Source organism: Alternaria arborescens (assembly GCF_004154835.1).
Source record: "Alternaria arborescens strain FERA 675 chromosome Unknown contig_7, whole genome shotgun sequence".
Lineage (NCBI taxonomy): Eukaryota > Fungi > Ascomycota > Dothideomycetes > Pleosporales > Pleosporaceae > Alternaria > Alternaria arborescens.
In genome coordinates, this window is record NW_021167862.1 from 1,110,878 (window position 1) to 1,135,034 (window position 24,157).

Consider the following 24,157-nt stretch of genomic DNA (forward strand, 5'->3'; position numbering starts at 1 on the left):
TGCAGGAGAAGATAAAGGAGGGTGAGGTTGTTGGTCGCAAGGCCGCGTCACGGAACTTCTCGAGAGCTATGGTTCATGAGCACACGTTTCCAACTCCACGCCTCGGCATTTGGTTTCGCCGACATGCTTTCACCCACCCCTGCAACGTCATCATCATCGCGGGTGAACAATACCATGTATTTGGGGGGGATTTTCTTTCACTTGATCACTGTGATCATATTATTACAAGCTTGACCAAATACTGGTTAGACTATCTAAAGGGTATCTCCATCCTGGTCACCCATGCGCCGTGAGCTACGAACCTCATCCAAAGAAGTCCATCGATTCCATCATGAAAGTCTCATCCTCTTGGAAATTGCAATCAGTGCACAGTTGATGGGGGCAATTGGTACACGCAACGTCAACGACACCACACGGACTTCTGCAAGAACACTGTGATAGTTAGCCAAAACCGTACTTACCTGAATGATGGGCGGCTTACACAGTAGCGGTTCATTATAAGCGTAGTTTGCTTGCGCTTTGGCAGCTGCGGGGCATATGTGTCGTCTTCAACTGGCCGTTTCCTCTTACTCGCCTTCACAAAGCCCGGTGGAGGCGGTGGGGATGTCGTCGTCGCATGTGTTGGCATCGGCATCGGCATCGGCGTCGACATACCAGACATGTTGTGTCGACGAAGCTGTGGTCGCGGCTGCGGGGCGTCATCGTCGTCTCCAACAGCATCTACATCACCATCCTTCTCTCTCTCATCCTCATCATCGAAGCGTTCTCGTTTCAAATTCTCTTCAAGCAAGTCCTTTTTCAGTCGGTTCTCCTCAGCACATATCCAATCATCGATGCTTCTCTTCTCCTTCTCGAAGTGATACGCAATATGATCAAACCGCTCATCCCATGCTGCATTGCGCCGTTCTTTGAGCTGCTTTACAACCCCGCATAAACCACACCAGAAAGAGCCTTGACAGTTCTTTCCAATCTTGCTATTGTCCAAGCGCTTTTGGGCTTCCTCGCATGGGGTCTTGTGCTGCGTCTCTAGGTGGTTTCTGAATGCTCCTTCTCGGTGGAGGTGCACACCGCAAACTTCGCCTGTCGGAAGTGTCTCATCGCAACGAAAGGCTTCCTGTTGGAAGTGCTGGCTGTTCTCGTGGCGCTTCCAGTCCGACTTTGCCCCGAATCGTTTGTGGCACTTGGGATATGTGCAGCCATAAGGCCGATCGTGTCGTTTCATGTGTTTGCGCAGATCGCAATCACGAGCGACTGCGAATCCGCAATCGGGGTGTGGACATTTCTTATCATTATGAAGCGTGTCTTTGCTGTTGCGACGCTGTCCTGTATTGGAAGATACTGGGCCTTTGTTCAGAAGCTTCGTTACCATGTCCATTAACACCGCATTCTTCTCCGGCCTCGATTGCTCCACAGATCTGTCTTCGCATTCAGCCTGGTCCTTCGCTTTCTGTATCATCTCCAAAATGATGCTTTCGAGGTCCACAGGGCTCGGTGAGTGTGACTGTCGCTCAGACTTCTTTTTAAGCTCCTTTTGTTGCTCAGCCTTAGTCTGTGGGGCATTGGATAGTGCAGAACTGGACGAAGACTGTTGAAGTTTGAGGCTGTTTCTTCCAGGTACGCGAGAAGCCGTCTTGGTGGTAAGCAGAGGCTTCTGTATTGGCTGGGAAGACACTCCCGGTGCATGATATCGAGGGCGTGTCGACTTTTGCATTTTCTGAATGCCAGTGTTGTGAGGTGCGGAGGTGGGTTTAGCCCTAGACGGCCGAGACAGTGATTGTATGTTTCCCACTGGGTTGGAACTTGGTCCAGACGATAATGAATGTCTGGCATTCTGTGGCGAAAGGAAGTCCAACACGGGCGGCATAGTTATGGTCGGACTGACTGAAAAGGGATTCTCCATCCCGGATACTGCAATATCAATGTCCATTGGTGTAACGCTAGCTTCCTCCATCGGAGTGTCAGCGTTCTTTGGGTGGCATATTGATCTACCAATGTCAGTTTAGCTGGTGCTTTGAGCGGAAAGCAAACGCATTTACCTTTCTATGACATCAAGGACGTTTTCACCTTTATGCATCCTCTCTACATGCTGCTTGAAGTTGTCTAGACGCGGCCACGTCTTTTCTTTATTTCTGCAGTTCTCTACTGCACATCTGTAAGATTTCTTGTCGATACCCTTTCGATGGAGACTCCTTCGGTGCCTATCGAGGTCGTTTGTTGTTGTAAAGCCCTCTGTCCGCTTGCAGCCAGGTACCTCACACTTGAAGGGCTTGTCGTGTTTGAGCATATGTTTCCTGCCATTATCAGTCAGCATGTGCTCATCTCGCAATGATGTTGCCTACGCACTTAAACTCTGAATTACACTTGAGTATCTCTGAACATTGAGGGCAATGATACACTTTCTTTGACTTGCCACTACGACTGCTGACGAGTGATAGCTGATCCGAAGACATCCGTGACATTGTAGGAGCTTCGCTAGTGACAGACTCAACGTTCATGCCGTCCATATTGGACAGAAGGCCTGCTGGTAGCTCTTGATTGACATAATCGGGGTCATTGCTGACAACGGATCGAGTGTTGTGCGAGAAGTACCCTTCATCAGACGGTGAAGCCTGACTGCCGATGTCAGACTTCGGGCCACATGAGAGCCGGAAGTTCGTATTCAGTTGACGTGGCGGGCCGTGAGATCCACTGGATTGGGGATTCCTGAGATTGAATTGACTCCATGCTGGTTCGGGCATTCGGCTCGCATTTGGATCGTAATAATGAGGAACATAGTTTGGATCGAGGAAAGATGAGTCCCTGGTCAGGTCGAATCCGATGCCACCGTCTACAGGCGAAAAGCCCTGAGAATAAATCATATGATTGGAGTCTCTTAGCTGATGTGTATCTCTTGCTGTGTTTGCAGACCCCAATGAGCTGGGCCTCCGAATGCGTACGTCCTGTGCACTCCGTGACCGTTGAGAGGGTTGCCATGACTCGGCCGGCACAGTATCGATATGCAAGTCCGGTATTCGTCCATTGTACTGATATCTGGTCGGGGGAAGGTTGCTATAGAGTTGTGAATAGCTCCCATTTAGGTTTTGGTGAGACATGTTCGCTATCATGGGTCAGCATCTTTCGGACTGCCCAAGGCATCAACATGTCATCCACACTCTAATCGACCACGACTGGAACACGAAAGAAGGCACCCGAGTGGCGCCAGAAAATTTCCATCAAACATTTAAAAAAAAAAAAGTATAAGCTGCCTTTCAAAAGGCAACAGCAATACATACCTCAAACTCAACTTTCAGCCTGCTGCAGGATGATAGCCTGACGCCTGTCCCAAGGAACGCAGTACGCAAACCGTTTCAAAGAAAAGGGTGCGCAGGTATGCATTAGTAGATCTCAGCTGCAGCACACCGCCCCAATCTGCTAAGAGTGAAAGCCAGATAGGTGCGTGTAACAGATATGTATGTGAGGTCCTCCGTTTCGTGTCCCTGCGCACGGGCATGCGCTGCCTGGCCGGTGTGAGGATGAGGGAAGGCTCCACACCAAGACGTCGTCACTTCATTGCATGCGCATGCTCTGGACGATGCGCTTCGGACTCTTTCGATTCGAGGTGAGCAAAATAGGGGTCAGTGGTATGCCGTCATGTCGCTTTTGATACACTATGGTTATCGCAGTTCGATGGCCATGATCGCGATGGCTAGGGCCACTGCGCATGTGGGCGGCCTCCCAGTCCTCCTCTCACCGGAGGGGTACCAAGAAGGCAAACGTTGCCCTGTTTGCCCTCATTCATGATTCTGCAAGCTCATTCGTGCTGCCGATACACCTAGCGAGCCGTTCGTCGAATTGCAGATGGAGGACCTCATGTTGCGGGTGGCTGTGCAGAAAAGGTCCTCCATGTGTGTCGGGGATGCAGGAAGCCAATCACCGCTCAGCACCGGATTGCTCCCCGTCGGCGCGATCGATTTAGCACGCCGTGCTGATGTGTGTGACTGGGCGCGGGGGTCCGTGTTTTGGAAATAGACGCAAAGATGCCTGAGGCAGGACTTGTTGCTGTTTGTCGCCGAAGAGAAACGTATCGTAATAGAGCCGCTCTGGACTCAATAGTCGAGATTCAGAGAGTGGGTCACAGCTTCCGTTGAGAGCTGTGCTCCATAAAACACATCACTTCGCAAAGAGTGGAAGGTACAAGGAGCATGGTATTGTGCAAATGATGCGCCGATGTCTATCGTATCATGCATGCCTATTGCACCATGAAATGCTGATAATGTAGCCGACCCAATCTGTAAGCGACAGTAGGTGTCTTAACACGTCTAAACCAATTCGCCTCATAACCGTAAACTCATCTTCCGGTGCGCAAGAGTGGATATCGTAGGAAACAAAGGAAAACAAAACAGACATTACGACGTGCTGCGCATCGTGGGCGTTCGACGGAAACTTCCCTCCCTCGCTTGTCGCCCCCTACTGCTGATGCTGGTATTGATAATTGTGTTGCGCGGTCAAGTACGACATGGCGGGGTAGGTGCTGCCCTGCTGATAATGCATGGTGTTGTTGGTGTCAAACCCCATGTTAGGCATCTCAGTCGTCAAGCCCTGTGGCTCTTGTGTGTAGTAGGAAGGAAAAGGTGTGATCGTGGTGTCGACCGGAGAGTCTGTGTACATCGACTGCTGCTGTTGGACGGTACTAACAGGATTCATGCCATATTGCTGTACTCCGCTTTGCATGTTTCCATTATGATATGGCTGATTTGGAATTTGGAGTCCGTTCGCATAGCCATTGAGTGGCTTCCGAGGAACCTGTAGGCCTGGATAGGTCTGATTTGTGTGGTACGCAGCATTGTTTGCCGCATAGTTAGCATAACTGCTAGTTTGAGTCGATGGTGGTGCCATTTGTGGTGGCGGATACGTTTGCATTCCCGTGGATCCTGTTTGAGATTTCGATTCTTGAGGGTAGAGACTCTGGGGGTCGATACCAGGCGCATACGTTGCATTAGGGTTGTACCTCGATCGGTTGTCCACTGGCGAGCGGCTTGGAGTGATGGATAACTTGCGGCTCTCGGGCAACTCAACCACTGGGCTGATGATGCTGTCTGCATTGAGCTGCTTCTGATCCACAAGGGTGAGAATGGGCATGCTGATCTGCTCCATGTGTTTTGCCAAGTGAACGGTCAGTTTCTTCCAGCTGTTGCAGATGTTACCACAGAACCGACAAGGCTCATCCTTCGGCTGTTTAGTGGTGTCACGACGACATCGTTCAACAATGGCCCAAATATCATCTGAATCACGTTAGAGATCTGCAAAGTAACTAACGTCATCTATCTCACCTTGATCACCGGTAGTTGGTGCATCTTTGTTAGCGGCTCGGGTACGTTGTCGTGGCTCAGCTATCTTATGCTCACGAACAAGATGTTGCACAAAGTTGTCCTTGCGGTAGCATGTGTGGTTACAATCAGCGATCTGGCATGTCCAATTCTCTAGCTGGCGATGTCGCTCGTTCTCGTGTCGAACCCAGTCTGCCTTACGCTTGAATGACTTGGGTTCACCGCAATTGGGAAAGGTGCATGTAAAAGGTTGCACGTCTTCATGTACATGCTTGGTCCAGTCGGATGGCTTGTAGAACTTCTTGACCTTGAAGCACAGGGGGCATTCGAACTCAGCTGGTAAACGTTTGACAGGAGGAAGTGGTACACCAGAAGGGAATGCAGCAGGAGCGACATTTCCTTCCATAGGAGGCTCACCATCATCGTCAGAAGAACCAGGCAAGGTAACCTGAAAACCGATGAAGGGGGTATCGGCATCCTTAGCCCCTGCTTTCGGAGGAAGCTGCTTTGCTTCGCCACCAAGATCGGTGCAAAACCCTCTTGATGCACAGTTCTTGTGCTGCACGGCGTTGAGATGCTTGACCTTGAATTCTAATAGCCTTTTGTATCTGCGCATCTGTTCTTGGGTGATGCGCTCAACCATAAAGTCAGCTAGACGAGGGTTGAGTTGTCTAGCATGAGCCCTGAAGCCGTCGTACGTCGGAATAATAGGATCCGTGCGGACCGTGAGATCCATACTGACGGGGTCTTGATCGTCGTCGTCGTCATCTCCCGATGGGCTTGGCTGTGCAGATGGCTTCGTCGCCTCTGTATCTGCAAGCGGTGAGGCTAGCATGGGCATAGGTGGGCCTCCATGCTGTGTCATCAGCTCAGCCAGTCCTGGCGACCGACCGATATCACTCCTACTCCGGCTGCGTTTGATAACGTTCCTGGGACCTTTGTACCATGGTCCAGCAGCCGCAGATAAACCCATAGAACTACGCGGCTCTGCTTCTTTGCTGTGATTGCTCAGGTTCGTATCAACTCGAGGCGACTTCGGACGACCCCAGCTACCTATGCGCTTTGGCTTTTCGATGATCGGTTCTTTGGACTTGTCCGAGGCTGTGTCGGACTGTTGTACAGGTATGCTACCTTTACGTTTAAGTAGCAGATTGCTTGGTGTACGCTTGGGCAGGATATTCTCTAAGAAACTGGGGCGACGTTGTCGCTCTTTGCTCTTCCTCGGCTCAGGTTCAATAACCTTGATGACACCTGGAGCTGCACGGATACTACCAATGTCAGATTCGCTGAGACGCCGTGAACCAACCGTAGCTGCAAGTGAAGCTTGTTCGACGTCCTTCGATCGCACCAAGAAGCGCATCATTGCAGCATTCGATGTGGGCGGCTGGTATCGAGCCGAAGTGTTTGGAGGATTGGGTTGCGAGGGTCCATCTACCCATGGTTTTATAACAGCACCATCCTTTGATATAGATTCTTGCGTGAGGGGAAAGTACGAATTCTCGACGTGGCTCGCATTGACGTCGATCGCAGCGGGTGGAGATTCGGGTTCTGCCGATTCATCGTCATCGTAGTCGTAGTCGCCGTAATCGCTTCGTTCGTCAATATACACGCCAGGCCCAGGTATACCCGAGTCGTCTATACGATCGAAGTCGGTACGAACACCCAGTCCGAAGCTATTTGGGAGGGCCCGCCGTTGAACGTCGTTGTGACTCTTTGCTCGACGTCTACCAGTGATTGGCTTGAGCAGATTGTTTGATGGTCCCACATCGCCTGCTTCGCTGCCAACTTCACTCTTTGTGAGCCACTCTTGTACTTCCAGCTTCTTCTCGTTCTTTGATCGTTGTTCTGCAATCTCCTCTATGCTGAGAATCCACGCGTCGCCCATCCGACGTCGATCGTCGGGATTAATGCCGCTCTGCCCAGAATCCCCTGTTAGCAACCATGAACCGTCATCATTGCGTTCAGGTCCGCGGACGACTGGTCGCACGTGTACGTGCTCCTGCGAGTCCCCTTCCTCATCAGAGGTTTCGTTATGGGCGTAAGGTGATAAGTGGTTGCCAGAACGGCGGCTGCTAAAGCTCTGCCTGCTGGCAGGCATGCTGTTGTCGGAACGTGAAGGTGAGTCTTCTCTACTGTAATTCTCTACACGCACAATGGGGCTCGTCAGATGTCGTGTGAGAGGCCGAGGGTTTGCCATTGATAGATCTCCGGAACTGTTTGTCAGGGCTGGGCTATGTGTTTGCTTGATTGGAGTTGCTTGAGGTAGATGAGTGCCGTGATTTGGTGGCGTCGACATATTCCCATTGTACTGCATGGAGGTGAACGCTGAGCTCTCATCGCCAAGTGCTGGACTAGAATTGTTTGTCGCACTTGGGGACAGCAATTGATGGTGTGGGTTTAGTGAAGTATTACTGAGGGGAACGCTCGGCTGGGCGTTGTATGTATTGAGAGACCCTGAGGTCAGGGCTGACATGTCGACATGCTCCTGGAACGCCGGAAAATTGCTGGTTGAACCGTTCTCAGCAAATGTTAGGCCGGAGAATTCGTCAAGAACGTGTCCGTTAAAGTTCGGGGTAGCGTAGGTGCTTGGATCGTGATAATTTGGATCGCTCATATAGCCAGCTTCTGGACTGATGTGATCGATCGAATGCGAGGGTGAGATATTCTGGCCGTTTCCGTAGTAGGATCCTGGAGAGAAACCGTAGTTTTGAGATTGGCTGTAGACATTCGGTGGGGGATATGACATATCCGGATTTAAGGAAGAGTCGAGAGAGGATCCAATGTTTGGAGTGAAGATGGAGTCTTGCCCAGGGGTGCTGGACGAGGGATGCGATACCATGGACCCATCGTAAACCATGGATGCCGGTTCTGCAGAGTACGTAAATGTGCCTTGCGCATCTGGCATTAGGAAATTGCCGGTAGAAGGCGCAAGTTGATAACCGCTAGCCTGCACATCTTGAGGGTGGCGCGGCTGACGCCGAGGGTCCTGGTAGGGCTGTGTTTGCGTATCAACTGCTTGCATGGTTGTTCCGATTATACCGAACGGCCTTGTGGCTGAGTCGACGGTAGATCAGATCGCACCGATTGATAGATGGTTGCGACAAGCAGCGAGTGTGGAATGGTAACGTGACTGTGACCCACACTGCTTAGGGCGGCATAGTGCTGCCTGAAGGTTACTGATGTTGTTTATGCGAAAGTCAGAAGGCCAAAGGGAGGGGCAAAAGTATCGCAGCGCGTCGACACACGCAGCAAGATTGGCGGAGAGACGAAACGAAAGAGAAATATCGCGGTGCGGCTGAAAGCGAAAGACGACAGGCCGCTGTAGCTTGAAGTTGGATAGCGATCTGCCTCGCACAAGACGCAAGTTTGGAGCCGTTGAGGCTAGAGGCAATGCCGGCCCTGTACGATGTTGACAGCTTCAGAGTGGGTCGCGAGCGAAATCGGGTGACGGCGCGCGCGAGCAACAGAAAAACAGCGTGAAGTTCTCGGTTGGTTGGTAGAAACAGCGTGGAATTCAATGTCGACGGTGGAGCCAGCCGCAGCAAAGAGCGAAAGTCGAGGCACCGGTCAAGGCTGATTTCCCCCAAGATCTCCAGAATGGTAAGGCCGGGGTAGAGGGATGCACGCCAAGCAGATGCTGTTCACGTCTTCGAAACGATGTGGGCGCAGACTGCGCAGATGTCCAGGAGGTTGTGAGAAAGAGCAGATCGACAGAAAACAAGCGCGACGGCGCGATGGCAGCTGTGAGCTTGACTGGCGTCTCGAGGCAGATTTGCAGATGCGTGACACGTTCTTGGCAGGCTTGATACAAACGGCACAGCCTCAGTTGCTATACAGAAGCGGGAGCAGGGGGCTGGACACGGGGCGAGCGGGTGGCTATGCTTCGAGGGCATACCCTCATGGCGAACTCGATCTGCTGTTTATGATGCTTGTAGTAACTCCTGCCATCTAATCCGATCGAGGCTGTCATGTCAGAACGCGCTCAACGCTCGAAACATGTACCCAGCCTTTGTTGCGCACCCGCGTAGGCTGGCGCTTAGCAGTTTAGCAGCCGAATGCTGATGCTATATAAAGATAGGCCAAGCCTGCAATTGCTCTTCATCTGTCATGCGTGCCAGTTAAACAGCAGCATGCTAGTAATCGGGCCCTCGTCATGGAAGTCACAGGCCGCCTTATGCAGCTGTTCTTTTCTGCCCATTTATGACCGTCGCGATGTGACGACATAGCATGGAATGCCTTGCATGATCAGCCACGTCTAAGGATGAAGCTTTTCTAGCCACGTCGCAAGCGGATAAGGTAGTGGCTGGCCCCAGTTTCATAGAGCAAAGCCGGATAGTCTCCCGGACGGTTGTGGGGCTCGCGGAAATATGGCGAAGGAGCACATCGACCTGCTGTCTTCAGCGCACACTACCTTAACCTGGTCTAGATTTGAGGATATATGCTGTCACATCGCCGCGGGCGAGTCCTATGACGGAAATAGCAGGATCGCTTCGCTTCGGTAAGATATAAGGTGCAATGTTGCGCCCATAGGTTGTGATATATAGCTTCGGGTGCTGCATACCGTGATGTACGCTGTAGCCACAAGCGATATGGTAATGGTCTGATTATACTGGTCGTGAAACGTGCTGCTGGTGTTGGATATGCAAGGCCTCGCCTAACAAACTCACCATCAATGGGATTTATTGAAATGCGGTCAAATGGAGCACCAAGAGTGCGATGCAATGTAGCCGAGGTGGGAGACTCGAACCAAGATGTTGGTATCACGGCTTCATCAACTACTACCAGAGTATGCAAGGTACCCGTGATGAAGGGTCTTGTGCAGGTGTTGTGCCGATCCAGGGCTGGCGATCGCAAAAAGTTGACGTCACTGCAGGTCTCCTACACCCGTTCAATACCATCGTGAGTTTGGGCATACTGCCGCAGGGTATATGTACCACGCCTGGTGGGTGCATACATGTCCAGCTCAGATGCTCGTGGTGGAAGCGCTGGGCCTGGGGTGGTAGCAAGACACTCTGAAACCAAGGGGACGATGTCCCGCGAGCCTTGGGAATTTTTCCGAAGCAAGTCCACGAGCTCTGGACGCGTTGTTGAGTTGGATATAGAGCGTGTCTGATTGATGAGGCTCTCGATGAGGCTAACCATTTCCATACCACGATCTAGCCGTGCGGGCAATCGTAACCGGTGCGCGTCTTGGAACGGCAGTGACCCTTCGGTGGAGCGGAGACTAACAACAGCTAAGCATCCACTGTTTCTGCAGTACCGCTGTTCGCGAAAATGGAACGAGAAGTGCTTCAAAGTGCTTCTCTCCCTCTTTCTTTTCCACTTGCATCTTGCGATTTACCTCCCCATTGTCGCTTCCTACCTTCCCCGCTTCAGCGTCTGCGAACTTCTGCGCGTCACTGGTTGCATTCGCATGTGACAGCATCACCAGACTGATACAGCACCACTCAAGCAGCACAGACAAGACTGCAGACCATTGGCGAGTTGCACAATACTCTGTTGCAAACGTCTACAAAACACAGGCTCTTGTAAAGAGACAAAAGCACCAGAAAAGCACCAGAAAAGCACCAGAAAAGCACAAAAGCCTTCGAAACATCCTAGGCCTATCGATTACGGCGTCTTCCCTAGTCGACTTTACGAGTCTGCCAAAACCAGTACACTCGTCGTGTTCTTGAGTGAATACCGACACCGCTCTCAGTCTTCCACACCATACTCCTAGATACCTTCCCCGCACTGCAGCCATGCCTGGACTCAACCAAGTCATCCCACGGCCCGATTCGAGGGAGCTCCTCCCACCGCTACTCGCTTGCCTCTCAACAGCGAATGCTTCTAAAGAGGTTCCCCCAGGGCTTCTGCCCCTCCTGTCGCCTATTCTTCGCCAACGTGTACAGCTCTTGTCTTCGAACGAGTGGTTGTCGCTGTTGTGCTGGGACCGAGAAGTCGCCTCACGACTGCCGCAGATTGTCGAAAAGATAAACGTCGAGCCCCATCCCGCCTCTGGAGAGATCGAAGTGGAGGAACCAGATCAAATACTATACCGGCGATCAGACCCTGAGACGCTACACTCAAAATTGGTGCTTGGCGAATATGGAATCATACCAACGTACCTCTGGTGCACCGGCGGCGAGGGTGGAAGCCGCTGGCTGTTAGCCGAACTGAGAGGAACAGACGACGCTGAAGATGGCACGGAATGGTTCGAGAACATGCCCGCTGCCGACGAGGCTGGCTTCAGGCGAAAGTCTGTCCCAGTCAAGAGCAACGGCATCACAGTCCAGACAGCAGTCGCTCAGGCTGAACCTGCTGCAGAGGAGGCAATAGAAGAAGAGGACGACGGCTCATACTGGGCTGCATATGATCAGACGCCCGGACGAACACCACAGCCCAGGCGCTCTCCAGCCCCGATTACCAGCAGCCGAACGCAAATTGGACCAACACAGTCAGAGCTCGAATACTTTGAACGCTATGCTTCTGAAGTGCAGCCAGCTCTTGACGCGCACGACCCGGATGAAGAGAACCCCGCAGCTGGCGAGTCGACTCTCAATGGCAACGCTCTCGACTATACCCGCGAGCCGCAGATGGAACCTCTCGACACGACGAATCTGGGGCCGAATGGCTACGACTCGTCCATGCCGCCAGCATATACGAATAGTCTTATGAATGGTAGTGGCGTTCACGGTAATGATAGCGCGGTACATCTTGAGTCCGTCGAGCAGGACCCCAGCGCCGCTGCGAATGCAATGAACCACCCACGACCCTCGTCGTCGGCGTCGACCAACTCAATTGAGAGGCTGGAGCGAAAGGCCGAGCACTACAGTCAAGCGGAGCTTGCGATCAAACAACACATCAGCACTGACATCAAGAGCCTATTCCGATTAGCGAGGGCATCGGGCATAGACAGGGAAGAGTTTGAGAGGATTATTCAGAGAGAATTGGAGGTATTGCCCATGCTTGAGCAGGAGATGTCTTAAATTGGATCATGTAGCAGGACCAGATTGGATATGAGGATGATGATCCAGAAGTCGTTTCTTCAGCATTTGTTGGCGTTTCGTACAACCTAGCCATCGCATAGTATTCCTAAATAGTGGAAACAGCAATCGTGTCAAGTAAAGATCTTTGGTGTCCCCCCCTCACTAAACCATTGTGATGCTTTTGCTATCCCGCGAGTGCAATATGGCTAATGTCAAGCCGTAGACACCTGAACGCCTCGGTCTGGATCTCATGCTGACCTTGTATCCCACAAGTGTATGACCCTCTATCTCCTCCTCTGCGCATCCCCGCTCGCAAACTTGGCACCACTCGCCTTGAGCTGTTGCAGGATATCCACGGCATTGGAGCTGTTCAGGTTCATGGTCTGGTCCATACCCGCACTTCCCCGACCAATTTCCTCAACCACATTATTAGGGTCCGCAGCACCAACAACAGGCACTTCAGAAGCGAGCCATTGCTGGAAGGGCTTTGCGACAAAGTAGCCATCCGAGGTGAACCACCGGGTCATGGGCGCGCGGATGTGGATCGTTTGCTTGGGATTGGAGTTGTAAGGGGCGGGTGTAAAGACAACGTCGCATTCGTAGATGGGGATGTGCTTCTTTGTCGACGAGGATATCCTCACCTTGGTGTTGTCAGAATGGTCCACACGGGAACATGTATGCGAATGGAGCCTGTAGACGTACCTTGCCTGTCTTGCCCTCCCCCTCATATACAACCCCCTTCTCCACGAACCATAGCCAATAACTGAAGGCTCCGTTTAACAGGAAATATGCGACTACGGCGGGTAGGGTATAGGGCTTGCTGGCTTCCCAGCCAAATTTCCAGTCGTAGTAGAAAAGGGCGCCGGCGATGGTGACGGCTGTGTAGCCGAGGACTAACCGCACATCGGTCTGGGTGTGAATTTGCTTGAATTTGAGGCTGTTGAGGTAGTTGGGGAGCGCGTCATCGGTCGTGTTCTTGAGGTCTGAGGGTGCATGTTAGATCCAAGTCCTACAGGCGCGCCGCTGGATGGGTAGTAGCGACGGATATGCAACACATACCGGCAAGGGAGTGGACTGCGATTTTCTGGGTTGCAGACATGTTGAGGTTGTGATTGTGCCTTGGCCAGGGTTGTCGCGCAGTTGGTGATGTAGTTTCGTGGATGGGACACCTTTCCATAAGCGCAAAGCGCGGACCCTGGTTGCAACATCCCGCCGGAGCCTCAGCGGCGAGCTATCGTCGTCAAGCAACCAACAACCACCGACCTCCACCCTTCCACTCCCTCGTCCGCATCAATGTCTACTACCGGCACCATGGGACAGCCTGTAGTCCAGACGATCCATCGGGACCCCGCGCTGTTGTAGGTCTGGTGTTTGCCGTGGACGAGACAAGCATGGCTGATAATTCTACAGTTGGTGGATTCTACTCCCCATTACAGTCGTCATGGTACATGCCATCCAAGTCGTTTATGCACCAAAAGAAGAATCTAACTAGCTTCTAGGTCTTGACAGGCATCCTCCGCCACTACGCAATGACACTGCTCCAGTCCACGCCCAAGAAACACGACCTGGCCAAGATCCGACAGCAGCGCTCCCTCGTACGCGGCGTCAACCTACGCACCAACGCCCAGGTTCTCTCGCCGCCCTCCTTCGCTGCTCGCAAAGCCTACATGGTGCAGGCGTACCACGAGGGAAAGTTCCTGGCTGAGCCTGAGCTGAGAGGGAAACCGAGACCAAATCCCATGAGTGACCCGGCGGCTATGGAGGGTATGATGGGCATGATGAAGGGCCAGATGACTATGATGATCCCACAGACGCTGATTATGGGGTGGATCAATGCCTTCTTCTCGGGATTCGTTATCAGTAAGTCCATCTTCTTCGCGCTTGTCCTGGTGGGCGAAGCAAAAACGGCTCGCGATTGTTTCCCAAAGAGATCGAGAATGCAAGACTAGGTGTCCTTGGGAACTGAGCGTCCATGGGCATCCCAGTATTTGGGCGTCGCATCTCCAGACATTGCGTGACCTTTCGCTTTGCCTGGCTTTGTAGTGGAGCAGCTCCTTCACGTATGCGCTACCTGCTAGGGCGAAGCGAGCGGCTGATGTGTTGTCTGCATCGGAACCATCCTCGCGACTCGTCGGCACGCATTGTCGGGATACTCTGAGATTCGGCTGCTCCCGAGCCGTAAAAGCAAAACTTAGCAGTGGCTAATTTATGTGTGCAGTGAAACTGCCCTTCCCATTGACGCCACAGTTCAAGTCAATGCTGCAATCTGGAGTGGGAACTCGTGACCTGGACGTCAGATGGGTGTCCAGCTTGTCTTGGTATTTCCTGACGTTGTTCGGACTTCAGCCCGTCTACAATTTCATCTTGGGGAGCAACAATGGTACGTTGATGACATCATTTCCTTAATCGAATACGACTGACAATGTTATTTTAAGCTGCCAACCAAGTTACCCAACAGATGGCCATGGCCAACGGAGGCGGGGGTGGCATGATGGGTCCTGAGCAGGATCCGGATAAGCTGTTTCTCAGTGAAGCCGAGAATCTGGAGGTGCTGGAGCATCGATGGATATTGGAGGGCATTGAAGACCGCCTCGTTGCCAAACTCGGAGCGTAATGTCGGCACAGGGCATCAGTTGCTGGCCATAGCACCGCCATGGCGTACATACACATCTAGAAAAGGCCCAAAAAGCTATCATCCCGCGTTTCCATTGCGCAAAGACCCCAGATACAGGCCACCGGCGCGAGATAGCTAATTTCTATGACTGTCATCATGTCCCAGTGGTACGGTTCTCGTGGCAGTGGTAGCTGTGGCTTCAAGCCATCTGCGGGGACTTGAAGCCAAGCAGACAAAGGTGGCGCGTTTTCTGCGCGTCGCTATTTCTAGACCTCGAACATCTTTCCACCCCTGTGCAGAGCCGCCGGACTGTGTTCTGACAGTTGACAGCAAATATTCTGTGAAGATAGTCATGTCCATCTTACCCACGCGCCGACGCAGGGGTAGCGCAATGTCATCTGAGTGGGCTGTTCTCGACTTGAGACGGCGCACAAGCTCCGAGTCCTCCAAGTTCATTGTTCCCCGCCCGCCACTCGTCAGTCTCCATCTCCAAACACACGGGACGCACCGCCCCCAAATGCGTCCCGAGAGCCCAAAACATTCGAAGCTCTTACCGACCAGCGTCCCTTGCAAGTTGAGTCTGGAGCCTTAGCCGTGAGGCGACGACAGAAGAGAGGGTGCAGACAGCCGTCGAAACAGCCCAGGCGTGTCTCTGCTATCTTTTCTACCATTCATGAGATGATAGCATCATCACTAGTGCTCTGCCACTGCCTCCCAGCAATGTACTACAACTGCACTGGCAAAGCCATGCTTCACCCTATCTTGATGCCTGGATCGAGTCTCGCTGGACCAAATGCGCCCCAGCCGGCGAGCCACAATGCAACGACTCCCAATGAAAGTCTATTCCTCCACACTCTGACCGACGACGGCTTCTCGTCTTGATCGGGAACTGGGCTTCTCATCAGCGTTGTTTTTGCGCGGCAGCTTTCGGAACCATCACGTCCCTGACGCAGGTGCGGTAGCACGGCAGCGACTAACGACAGACTTTTACGTGCGGCCTCCGAGTAGAGACGACAATTCTTGACAGTGAGTACTTTGGTGCTTGGAATCCTGCGTCCGCCATTCAATCTCCTTGCTTGTTTCGGCCCCCAACGGTCAAACTGGTGGGCCAGCGATTAACATTCGTAGCGTTCACATGGCCCCAGCAACTTCAAGCGAATGTACATTCCGCGGACGCAGCTCAGGCACAAATGTAGACTTGGCTACATCGCGATACGGTAGTGATCCGCTCACCACTAGCGAGCGTGATTGCTTTTGATTAGAGGGCTGCTCCTGGGGCTGACTCCATCCGCTTTGGTGGTAGGTGCCGATTGTCCACGTCAATTCCAGTGGTGGCTGGACAAATGTGCACAGCTGTCCCCACCGGTGAACCTTAGGAACAGGGGACTACATTGCCAAGGGACAAGGTATTCTCATTGGTCCTTGACGATGAGGCTCTGCGGACTATTCACCATAAAACAGTAGACAGTATGACAATCGGGGGGATGGTCAGACGGCACTAAAGGTTACAGCATTGCAACCTAGCCTTAGGTTTCCTAATCTACTGCCTTTACGCATCATACTTCTTGACATACGCTCCGCCTTTTTTGCCTTATTTTCTCACTCTAATCGCGGTACTTGAACCAATTCTATCCACCATTGCTGCCATAGCAGGACACTTCCATCGCGACTTGTCGTGGGAGTTTCTCGCCAGTCAAGTAAGATGGCACAAACTGAAACTTTCTGAATTTCTCTAACCTTTGCCAGCACTTCCGTTTTCCATCCTCGTTGTCTTTCTGACGCCACGCATCACATAGTTTCTACCGTTACTTCCGCTACCTTGTGTAACGATTCAATATCAGCAATGGACGGTCACCAATTCAGAGATTTGCCGCAGATAGAAGCTATGGACGATGCTCGTTATCCTATGTGGGCGATAGAGCATATGAACTATATACAGCCATGCAAAGAGCGTATAGTGCATTTCTGTACTGAAGACGACTCCTATCTGGATGACTACGACAATGGCGTTGTCAGCATGCAACCTATGCAGCGGTTCATGATCGATCAGAACCCACTTACGCCAGGCATGCTTTACGCAAAGATACCATTTCTAGACAACCGATACGAGAGACCCTACGAGCAGCATTGGCCTTCGGCAGACTTCTTTCGTCATGCGTCACCGGATCGTTCTTCTTCTGGAAATACTAGCCAAAACACCCAAGACGAGCTCCGGTCACCACACATGCGCCATAGCATCCCGTATGGAAGTCCGATGGAATACTCGCAGCTATCGTTGTCATACCCACAAGCCGAGTATCCTCAGGGAGGTGTATACCCATGCGAGTCTTATGTCGTGGAGCGCGGCAATATCAGCCTTCGTGAGCTTGAGTATGACCCTGCAGTGCCTGAGGCAGTGGCCGAAGATGTTGAGGACGTTACTATGAAACAAGAGACTACCTGCGACCACCATCATACTGCCGTCAAGGAAGAGGCTACTCCGGATTACAGGACGTACGCAGACTCGGGTATCGGCCACTCTGTGCGGGATGCACAATCAGTGGAGCGCGTTGACTTTCCTGAAGAGCCCGCCTCTGACTCTGACTACAGTCCGTCTTCCAGCCGCAAACGTAGACGGTCTACCGCATCGAACAGTAGCTCAAGTAGAACACTGAAGCGACGCAAACCCATCCGTAAAGACTCTGTTGTCCCAAGCCCTACAGAATCCGTCAAGTTGGAGAGGAAACCTCGTCGAGCCTCTAAGACTTCGAAGGCTAGCACTGAATCAAGCATCCAGGCTGAGGACCGCCGCGCATTCCCTTGTCCGCTCGCTGCGTATGGCTGTACGTCTAATTTCTCCTCAAAGAACGAGTGGAAGAGGCACGTCAGCACCCAACACATCAAGCTCGGCTACTGGCGTTGCGATCTATGCCCGCCATCGACTGATTCCAACGACGCGCACACTTTATACTACAACGACTTCAACCGTAAAGACCTTTTTACACAACATCTCCGCCGTATGCACGCTGCTCCGAAAGACAAATCCAGTCGTACTCAGAAAGACTACCCTGTCTCCGAAGAGAATCTTCCCAAACACCAGGCTCGCTGTAACTTACAATTACGAGATCCACCGCAGCACTCGACTTGCCTTTTCTGCGAGCGAATATTCGTTGGTGCTACATCTTGGGATGAGCGCATGGAGCACGTTGGGCGTCATCTTGAGAAGGACGGAAGCCGCTTAGAAATGCTCGACCCGGCTACATGGAATGGGGACGAGAAACTAGAGCGATATCTTATCGATGAAGGTCTCATCGTGAGAGATGGCGCAGCATGGAAGATTGGCGATGGCAAGCCACGCAAAAGCGTACTATCAGATAGCGACGCAGACTCCGAAGAGGACTAAGCAACTGTGAACTGTGTGTAAAGAGTTTGGGATACATAGACGGAGGCGCCTACATTTCGGACTCCAAGATTCATGACATTTACGACTGTCACTATAGCTTTATACCCGTTTAGGCGTTTGGGGATATTTTATGCAGATAGCGACGTCTTACGGCCGATCACATTTTCGTAGTAGGATACCAAAAGCGCGGTCGTTATACATATGTTAACCTGCATTCCTTCTCACTACACCAACGTCTTGTCATCGTGAAACTATATAGCAGCCTTCCGGCGCATCTCCGTCCACTTCCCATCTCACGCCCCAAAGCCCGCTACAACGTCCAAATAGCCCCCATTCACGATTTCTCTCCCCTTCCATTTCCACACGGCCACAGCCTCACACTAGCTAAGCATATTTAGACTGCATGGTACACCCAAACCAACGGTCCCGGCCCCCTCTTCCCGAAACCAAATCTACAACATAGCCATAGGCAGAAACGACGTTGCCAACGTTTACTTCATCGGGAATGAAGCGCAAAGTGCTTCGGTGAATATGGCGTGTTCACCGGACTGTGCATATGACATGCAGTGAGAACCTTGTTTTCTCACGCGGGGGTGGATGACTGGTGGGTTGGACCAGAGAGCGGGAAGATGGAAAGATGAGCAGGGAAACGATCGGTAAGCCTGGGCAGTGAAGGAGGCATCGGGATTGTACAGTAGGATAGCAATTTTACATCGTACGTAACGATGGACGTCATCGGCCTCGATGCCTGTTTCGGTCATCATTTGGGAACGTGGTGGTGGGCTAATGCGAGCGTGGTTCGAGACGCTGCACTTTGCATTAGTGTTACATCCATCCGTTTCGCAATAGGACATCTCAAGACCATCGAGTCGTAATCTCCAGAGAAAGAAACAAGGCAAAAGCAGGCAAAAGATTTCGACGTGTCAACCTTAATTTCTGCCTTTTCTTCAATCTGCTGCCTGAGGCAGCACAAAGTGAGGCTGAGACATGTACGTTCCCCTCTAGACCTACATGCAGATACGAGGTTTGTCGAGGTCCTTCATGCTGCGCCCCCGCTTCTCTTCTCGAAGCACTACGCTCGCTTACCGAGAACCGGCTATCGGGCTCATCTGACATCCTATGATGAATGCATCTAAAGATGAAGGATCAGAGATGCAGACATGTCTTGTAGATCCAAGATTTACGTTGCGCTCGGTTGTGGAATGATCCGGTATCCGGTGTGGATAGGGCAACTATCTGCCTTCCAATTACGGGTTTCTGCGCGCGTTTCGTTCACTAATCCGATTATTCTGACCCAGAGCTCTTAGTGCGCTATCGCACTAATGCTTTGTCTCAACAATAAGTGCGTTCGATTGTCTCGCCTTTAGGACGGAAGGATGCTCTTAGATAGCGCCCATGGGCCGATTTCGATGCATATTCGCTGGGATGATCCACGTGCGAGAATCCCAGGTCCAAGACTTGGGCTCGGGGTGCGCGATGGTGAATCCTTCGAAGGTGATCCTGTGAAAGTTGGGGAGATCAGAATCAGATAAGATTTGGGGGGGAAGAGACTGGGGCGACTGAAGCTCTGTGGAGAGGAGTCAAGCGTATTAGGACTAGTGTCCCTGGAATGATGTGACGAGAGGAGAGGAAAGGCCAACGAGCTTGCTTTCACTGTGCTTCTCAGTCCATTCCCGAGGTCTGATTTACGCTTCTTGCGTCTTTGCGTTTGTGGTGCTCTTTCGTGGTCGCTCGAGAATCGGCAAGCCTTCTTCGCGCCTTCACGCGGGCGATACGATACGTATCTAGTTTACGATGCGCGTTCTGCTGTCTGTCTGACCGTCAAATTGATCAAAGTTTACGATGCCGAATTATGTACATTGCCCTAATTTCCTTGCAAGAACTGCTCAAAGCTAGCTTTCAAGGATTTGAATGTGTTCTCTTCCTATCTCATCTAACCTACACTCCTAGGACCTCCTTGCGAAAATTGTTCGTTATGGAATTTTTGTGGCGTGACTGGTGGGTATTGAGTGAGTTGATTAAGTCTTTAACACAAAAAATCGAGATTGGGGTTGCCCAAGAAAGGGAGAAATGAGTGTTACCCACCCGTCAAAGTGTGGGTCTCGATGGGTAACTGCGATGGTTCTCGAGTCGAGTGGGCTTTTCCTATGTGTGACGCTCCGTATCAGAATCTCTAGGCATGTTGCCAACAGCTGTCGAAATGTGTATGAGTTCGCGTTTGCTATAAGGAAGTTCGAGGCAGTGAGTTTCATTTCTAGTACAGCAGCTCAGATAGTAGACGTTCATTCTTCGCAGAGATCATGACCTGGTACTCCACCGCTAAACTGTTTGTACTTTCTCACAAGCATTTAATGGACCCTGAAAACGTGCGCCTTCTCCTTCACCTGGATCACCGTTGCCTACAGGGTATTAAATCTTTTGCCTTTCTCACTTGACGGCTCTCTCTTCTATACTACCTCCACCGCGCTCTTTTGATACAACTAGCGAAGTACACAAGGTCCAGTCAATCTCCAGCAACAACCAACATGAAGACTACAGTTCTGAATGTTTTCGCCATTGTCCTTATTTGGGCGACGGCTGTCTTTGCTCTAGCCGCCATCGACGATGACAGACAGCCACTGGTAGCTCTTGGTATGTTCCCGATTACAGCGCGTGTGAATACCTCAAGTTAACACTCTTCAGATATCGATTCAGCTCATGGCAACAACCGCAACCAGGTCATTCCGCGAGTCTCACCTGATCAGACTAGCGACGCGGATATTCCATACGAGAGCTTCCCAGCTTCTGGAAACTCCACCGACGTTCACGCCTTCGGAGGAGACGGCGCCAACTGCAAGGGTAGCTCGCAGTGTAAATATTGCAGGGCGAGCCTTGACCAAATCCTCGAAACTCTCCACGAGATTCGTAAGTACATTCTACATCCTCTCATTCGTATTCTAGTCATGGGTGCTCTTACTGAAGCCATTGTTCATAGCCGATCATGTCACATTCAAGAACGGCGAGAAGATTGCGTGCCAAGTATGCAATCGTGAATACTTTCAGGGCATGTGCATTTTCGCTCGAAACCTTCATATGGATATCAACGCCAAGGACGTCCGAGAGATCGTTCAGCGGCTTAGGAATCACCCCTGCGGACGTAAGTCGGACTAATCTTCTCGACGCTGGTAACTTGAAGCTGATGATTCTTAGGATGCGGAAGCGTTCCTATCCATAAGGGCGCAAGTCTCGACCAAGGTATGATCACAGCCAACTACATCAACCGTGCATGTGCTGGTAAAGCACAGGACCGCGCTCGGGGTTGCCCACCACCTTCACTATAAGCATAGGGACAAAGAGTCATTACTGTACAGAAGCAATCAAAGCTCATCCTTGTACACTTCCTCACTTCCCTCGTGCATCTCATCCTCATCACCCTGCTCAGGCTCAGGCTCACGTTCCTTTTCCTTGCCCATACCTGCGCTATCCTTATCCTTGTTCTTGGTCGTCTTTTTCTTCGTCTTCTCAGTGTCTTGATCTTCGGTGTCGATGATACCTCTGAACTCCCTGCCTCTAGGTGTATCTACAAGGTCTAATTTCCACCCTTTCTTGCCTGCTAGCTTCTTTAGATTTCCTTTCAAGGTCTCAACATCCTTGGGGTCGGCAATGTTGAGCTTCTTCATTTCTTCTTTAGACATTTGCTTGCCGTCACTGCTCGCTACTGTACCGATATACGTCTCCTTGCCTCCTCCAACAACGACTGACTTCTCGATTACCTTGCCTTCGCTTCCAACAAACCTCTTCGCACCGACTTCAATGCCACCGATGACGATGCGCTTGGAAGAGCCTTCGAGGCCGTCGGCGAGCTCGCGAAGTGGGTTTGTATTTGCGTCATCGGCTGTGTTGTGAGCAGCGATGAGACGTTCGGCTGCGGCCATCTTGGCGGAGACTTGTGCTTCTGTCCAAGCGTCGACTTCAGACTCTAGTATAACAGGTTCACAAGTTATGGGGTGCGCGAGGTTCTCTTGTGGTGGGGTGAAGGCGACATCGTGGCAGAGGCGAGGTGTATCGACAATCATGAGGTAGGAGCAGGTGCTTGTTTCCTTGATCATAGCGATTCTATCGGCAGACTGCGGATTGCAGTGGAACTGAAGAGGATGTCAGGATGGCACGACATAGAACAGCAAGCGTGCAAGTACATACCTGTACATCAATCTTGCGCGGCTTGCCCGTCAAGTCGCATTCGGTACCGTCGGACAACCGCTGCACCATGTACCTGCTCGACCCCTTGGTCTCTAGTCTTGATATCTCTAGGCCCTTCTCCTCCTCTCCACCCGCATCGCCCTCGTCGTCGAAAGCCTCCTTGCTGCCTTGTTCACTTCCAAGCGTTTTCTGGGCATCCGCTTTCTTGTTCTTCTCCTCCTTTGGATATTTGCCCAGTACAAAGCTGTGTACGCTTGTATCCTCGACGGGCGGATAGTGGGGGACCCCTCGGCTCTGGGGCAGTTGGTGGAACTGCTTGACCTCATCCTTGTAGCAGAAGCTATAACTCCACCAGCCGCTCACATAGTATATGCAGTTGCCCTTCATGCCTTCGAGCAACTCCCATCCACGGTCTGCTGCGCGTAGGAGCTCCTTCTCTTCCTCGGCCTTTGCTTCCTCGGCCGATGTTGTGTCATTCTGAGGTATCTCTTCGGGTATCACAGGTATGCTGCAAAGGTACCGCTGTCCGTGCAGTACTACTGCCTCGTATGTCTGCTCGAGCGGTTCGTCCTCGTGTGCTATGTTCGCGGCTGGCTTATCGCGCTTGGATAGTTCCTGCGTCTCTTGCGAACCCGGTGTGGCAGAGCTCGAGCTGGGTGATGCGTGGGAGAGCAGGAAAGTCGCATCATTCTCGGTCACAAAAGTGTCCGGCCATAAAACCTCATACTAGGTGTTCGGTCAGCGAGTGATGACGCCACCTAGGTGTGGGTATGTGCAGCGCATCGTACCTGCGGGAACGCGAGCAAGTCGTCGAAGACGCTAAATGCGTGCTGGTTCGCCAGCGCTATGCGCAGCACCGCTGGGAGTGCCCATAATCCCCTCATTTTTGACAAAATGCGCTACGATTTGCAGAGCGACTTGGAGGCTTGCGACGTGGAGCTGATTGCGGAGTTCTTGTAATCTTGGTTGGAGCCAGATGTCACTTCCGTGAAGCTAAACTGTATTTGGTAAGATTATTGGAGGACACGCGCTTTCGCAATACGGAAGAACATGCGCAACACGCAGTATTGCTCTACTAGCCATTTTTGAGAGAGCAGAATTACCGCGTGGCACACAGTTACGAACTCTAACCGCCAAATTAGTATTGTAGGTTCTGTACCAGACCGAAGAAACTATTCAACCAAGAACTTGATCCTTTGCTTACACAGCGCCACCATCAATTGTCATCTATAGAATTTCTTTGTCCTTTACATTGTATCTGTATCTTACCTTACAAGCGACGATTCCGTCGATGAGCACTTACAGCTTCTAGTGTTTATCAAGTTAGGTGATGATGTCATGTCTTGGTCCATCCTCTTGATGTATACCAGTCAACAACTTCTTGCAAACTAGAAAAGTCACTGAACACTGATAAGGCTGAGGCGTCTCTGATGTGGTGTGGGGTAGTATGCGCAGTGCTGGCTGTGTACTCCAACCGGTCAGCTCGCGACCACATCTTCGAGCCGCGCACGTTGGGCACACGTTAAGCTGTCCTTTTGCTTGACATGAGCTTTTATTCACGGAGACCGGGTCGATTCTGTCGAATATGTCATCTTCCTTTGATATTCTACGAGAAACGGCTAAAGTGACTAATCTGCGCCACCCACCCCAACAGAATGAGATCAGACTTGTGAGGTTAAAGTCTGCTCCATGGGGAGCACCGATCATG

At 51.7% G+C, this 24,157-nt stretch overlaps 8 protein-coding genes across 8 annotated transcripts; 4 read left to right on the top strand and 4 right to left on the bottom strand.

Moving 5' to 3' along the window:
• Positions 1-303: 303 nt before the first annotated feature.
• On the bottom strand, positions 304-2,858 carry AA0111_g4140 (hypothetical protein; the record flags this gene model as incomplete). The annotated part of the gene is made up of 4 exons (XM_028650107.1): positions 304-432; positions 482-1,985; positions 2,037-2,291; positions 2,344-2,858. The coding sequence occupies 4 exons, from the start codon at positions 2,856-2,858 to the stop codon at positions 304-306; spliced, it is 2,403 nt and encodes an 800-aa protein (XP_028508379.1).
• Positions 2,859-4,446: 1,588 nt separating this feature from the next.
• AA0111_g4141 (hypothetical protein) lies at positions 4,447-8,328 on the bottom strand (the record flags this gene model as incomplete). The annotated part of the gene is made up of 2 exons (XM_028650108.1): positions 4,447-5,261; positions 5,310-8,328. The coding sequence occupies 2 exons, from the start codon at positions 8,326-8,328 to the stop codon at positions 4,447-4,449; spliced, it is 3,834 nt and encodes a 1,277-aa protein (XP_028508378.1).
• A 2,719-nt stretch (positions 8,329-11,047) lies between these two features.
• AA0111_g4142 (hypothetical protein) lies at positions 11,048-12,274 on the top strand (the record flags this gene model as incomplete). Its single annotated transcript, XM_028650109.1, has 1 exon — positions 11,048-12,274. One exon carries the CDS (start codon positions 11,048-11,050, stop codon positions 12,272-12,274), a length of 1,227 nt encoding a protein of 408 aa, XP_028508377.1.
• Positions 12,275-12,558: 284 nt separating this feature from the next.
• On the bottom strand, positions 12,559-13,373 carry AA0111_g4143 (hypothetical protein; the record flags this gene model as incomplete). Its single annotated transcript, XM_028650110.1, has 3 exons — positions 12,559-12,915; positions 12,977-13,257; positions 13,334-13,373. 3 exons carry the CDS (start codon positions 13,371-13,373, stop codon positions 12,559-12,561), a joined length of 678 nt encoding a protein of 225 aa, XP_028508376.1.
• A 212-nt stretch (positions 13,374-13,585) lies between these two features.
• AA0111_g4144 (hypothetical protein) lies at positions 13,586-14,888 on the top strand (the record flags this gene model as incomplete). Its single annotated transcript, XM_028650111.1, has 5 exons — positions 13,586-13,632; positions 13,685-13,718; positions 13,774-14,134; positions 14,493-14,654; positions 14,710-14,888. 5 exons carry the CDS (start codon positions 13,586-13,588, stop codon positions 14,886-14,888), a joined length of 783 nt encoding a protein of 260 aa, XP_028508383.1.
• Positions 14,889-16,731: 1,843 nt separating this feature from the next.
• Positions 16,732-18,270, top strand: AA0111_g4145 (hypothetical protein; the record flags this gene model as incomplete). The annotated part of the gene is made up of 1 exon (XM_028650112.1): positions 16,732-18,270. The coding sequence occupies one exon, from the start codon at positions 16,732-16,734 to the stop codon at positions 18,268-18,270; it is 1,539 nt and encodes a 512-aa protein (XP_028508382.1).
• A 2,525-nt stretch (positions 18,271-20,795) lies between these two features.
• Positions 20,796-21,590, top strand: AA0111_g4146 (hypothetical protein; the record flags this gene model as incomplete). Its single annotated transcript, XM_028650113.1, has 4 exons — positions 20,796-20,901; positions 20,953-21,174; positions 21,245-21,406; positions 21,460-21,590. 4 exons carry the CDS (start codon positions 20,796-20,798, stop codon positions 21,588-21,590), a joined length of 621 nt encoding a protein of 206 aa, XP_028508381.1.
• Positions 21,591-21,626: 36 nt separating this feature from the next.
• On the bottom strand, positions 21,627-23,333 carry AA0111_g4147 (hypothetical protein; the record flags this gene model as incomplete). Its single annotated transcript, XM_028650114.1, has 3 exons — positions 21,627-22,394; positions 22,450-23,175; positions 23,238-23,333. 3 exons carry the CDS (start codon positions 23,331-23,333, stop codon positions 21,627-21,629), a joined length of 1,590 nt encoding a protein of 529 aa, XP_028508380.1.
• Between the last annotated feature and the right edge of the window lie 824 nt (positions 23,334-24,157).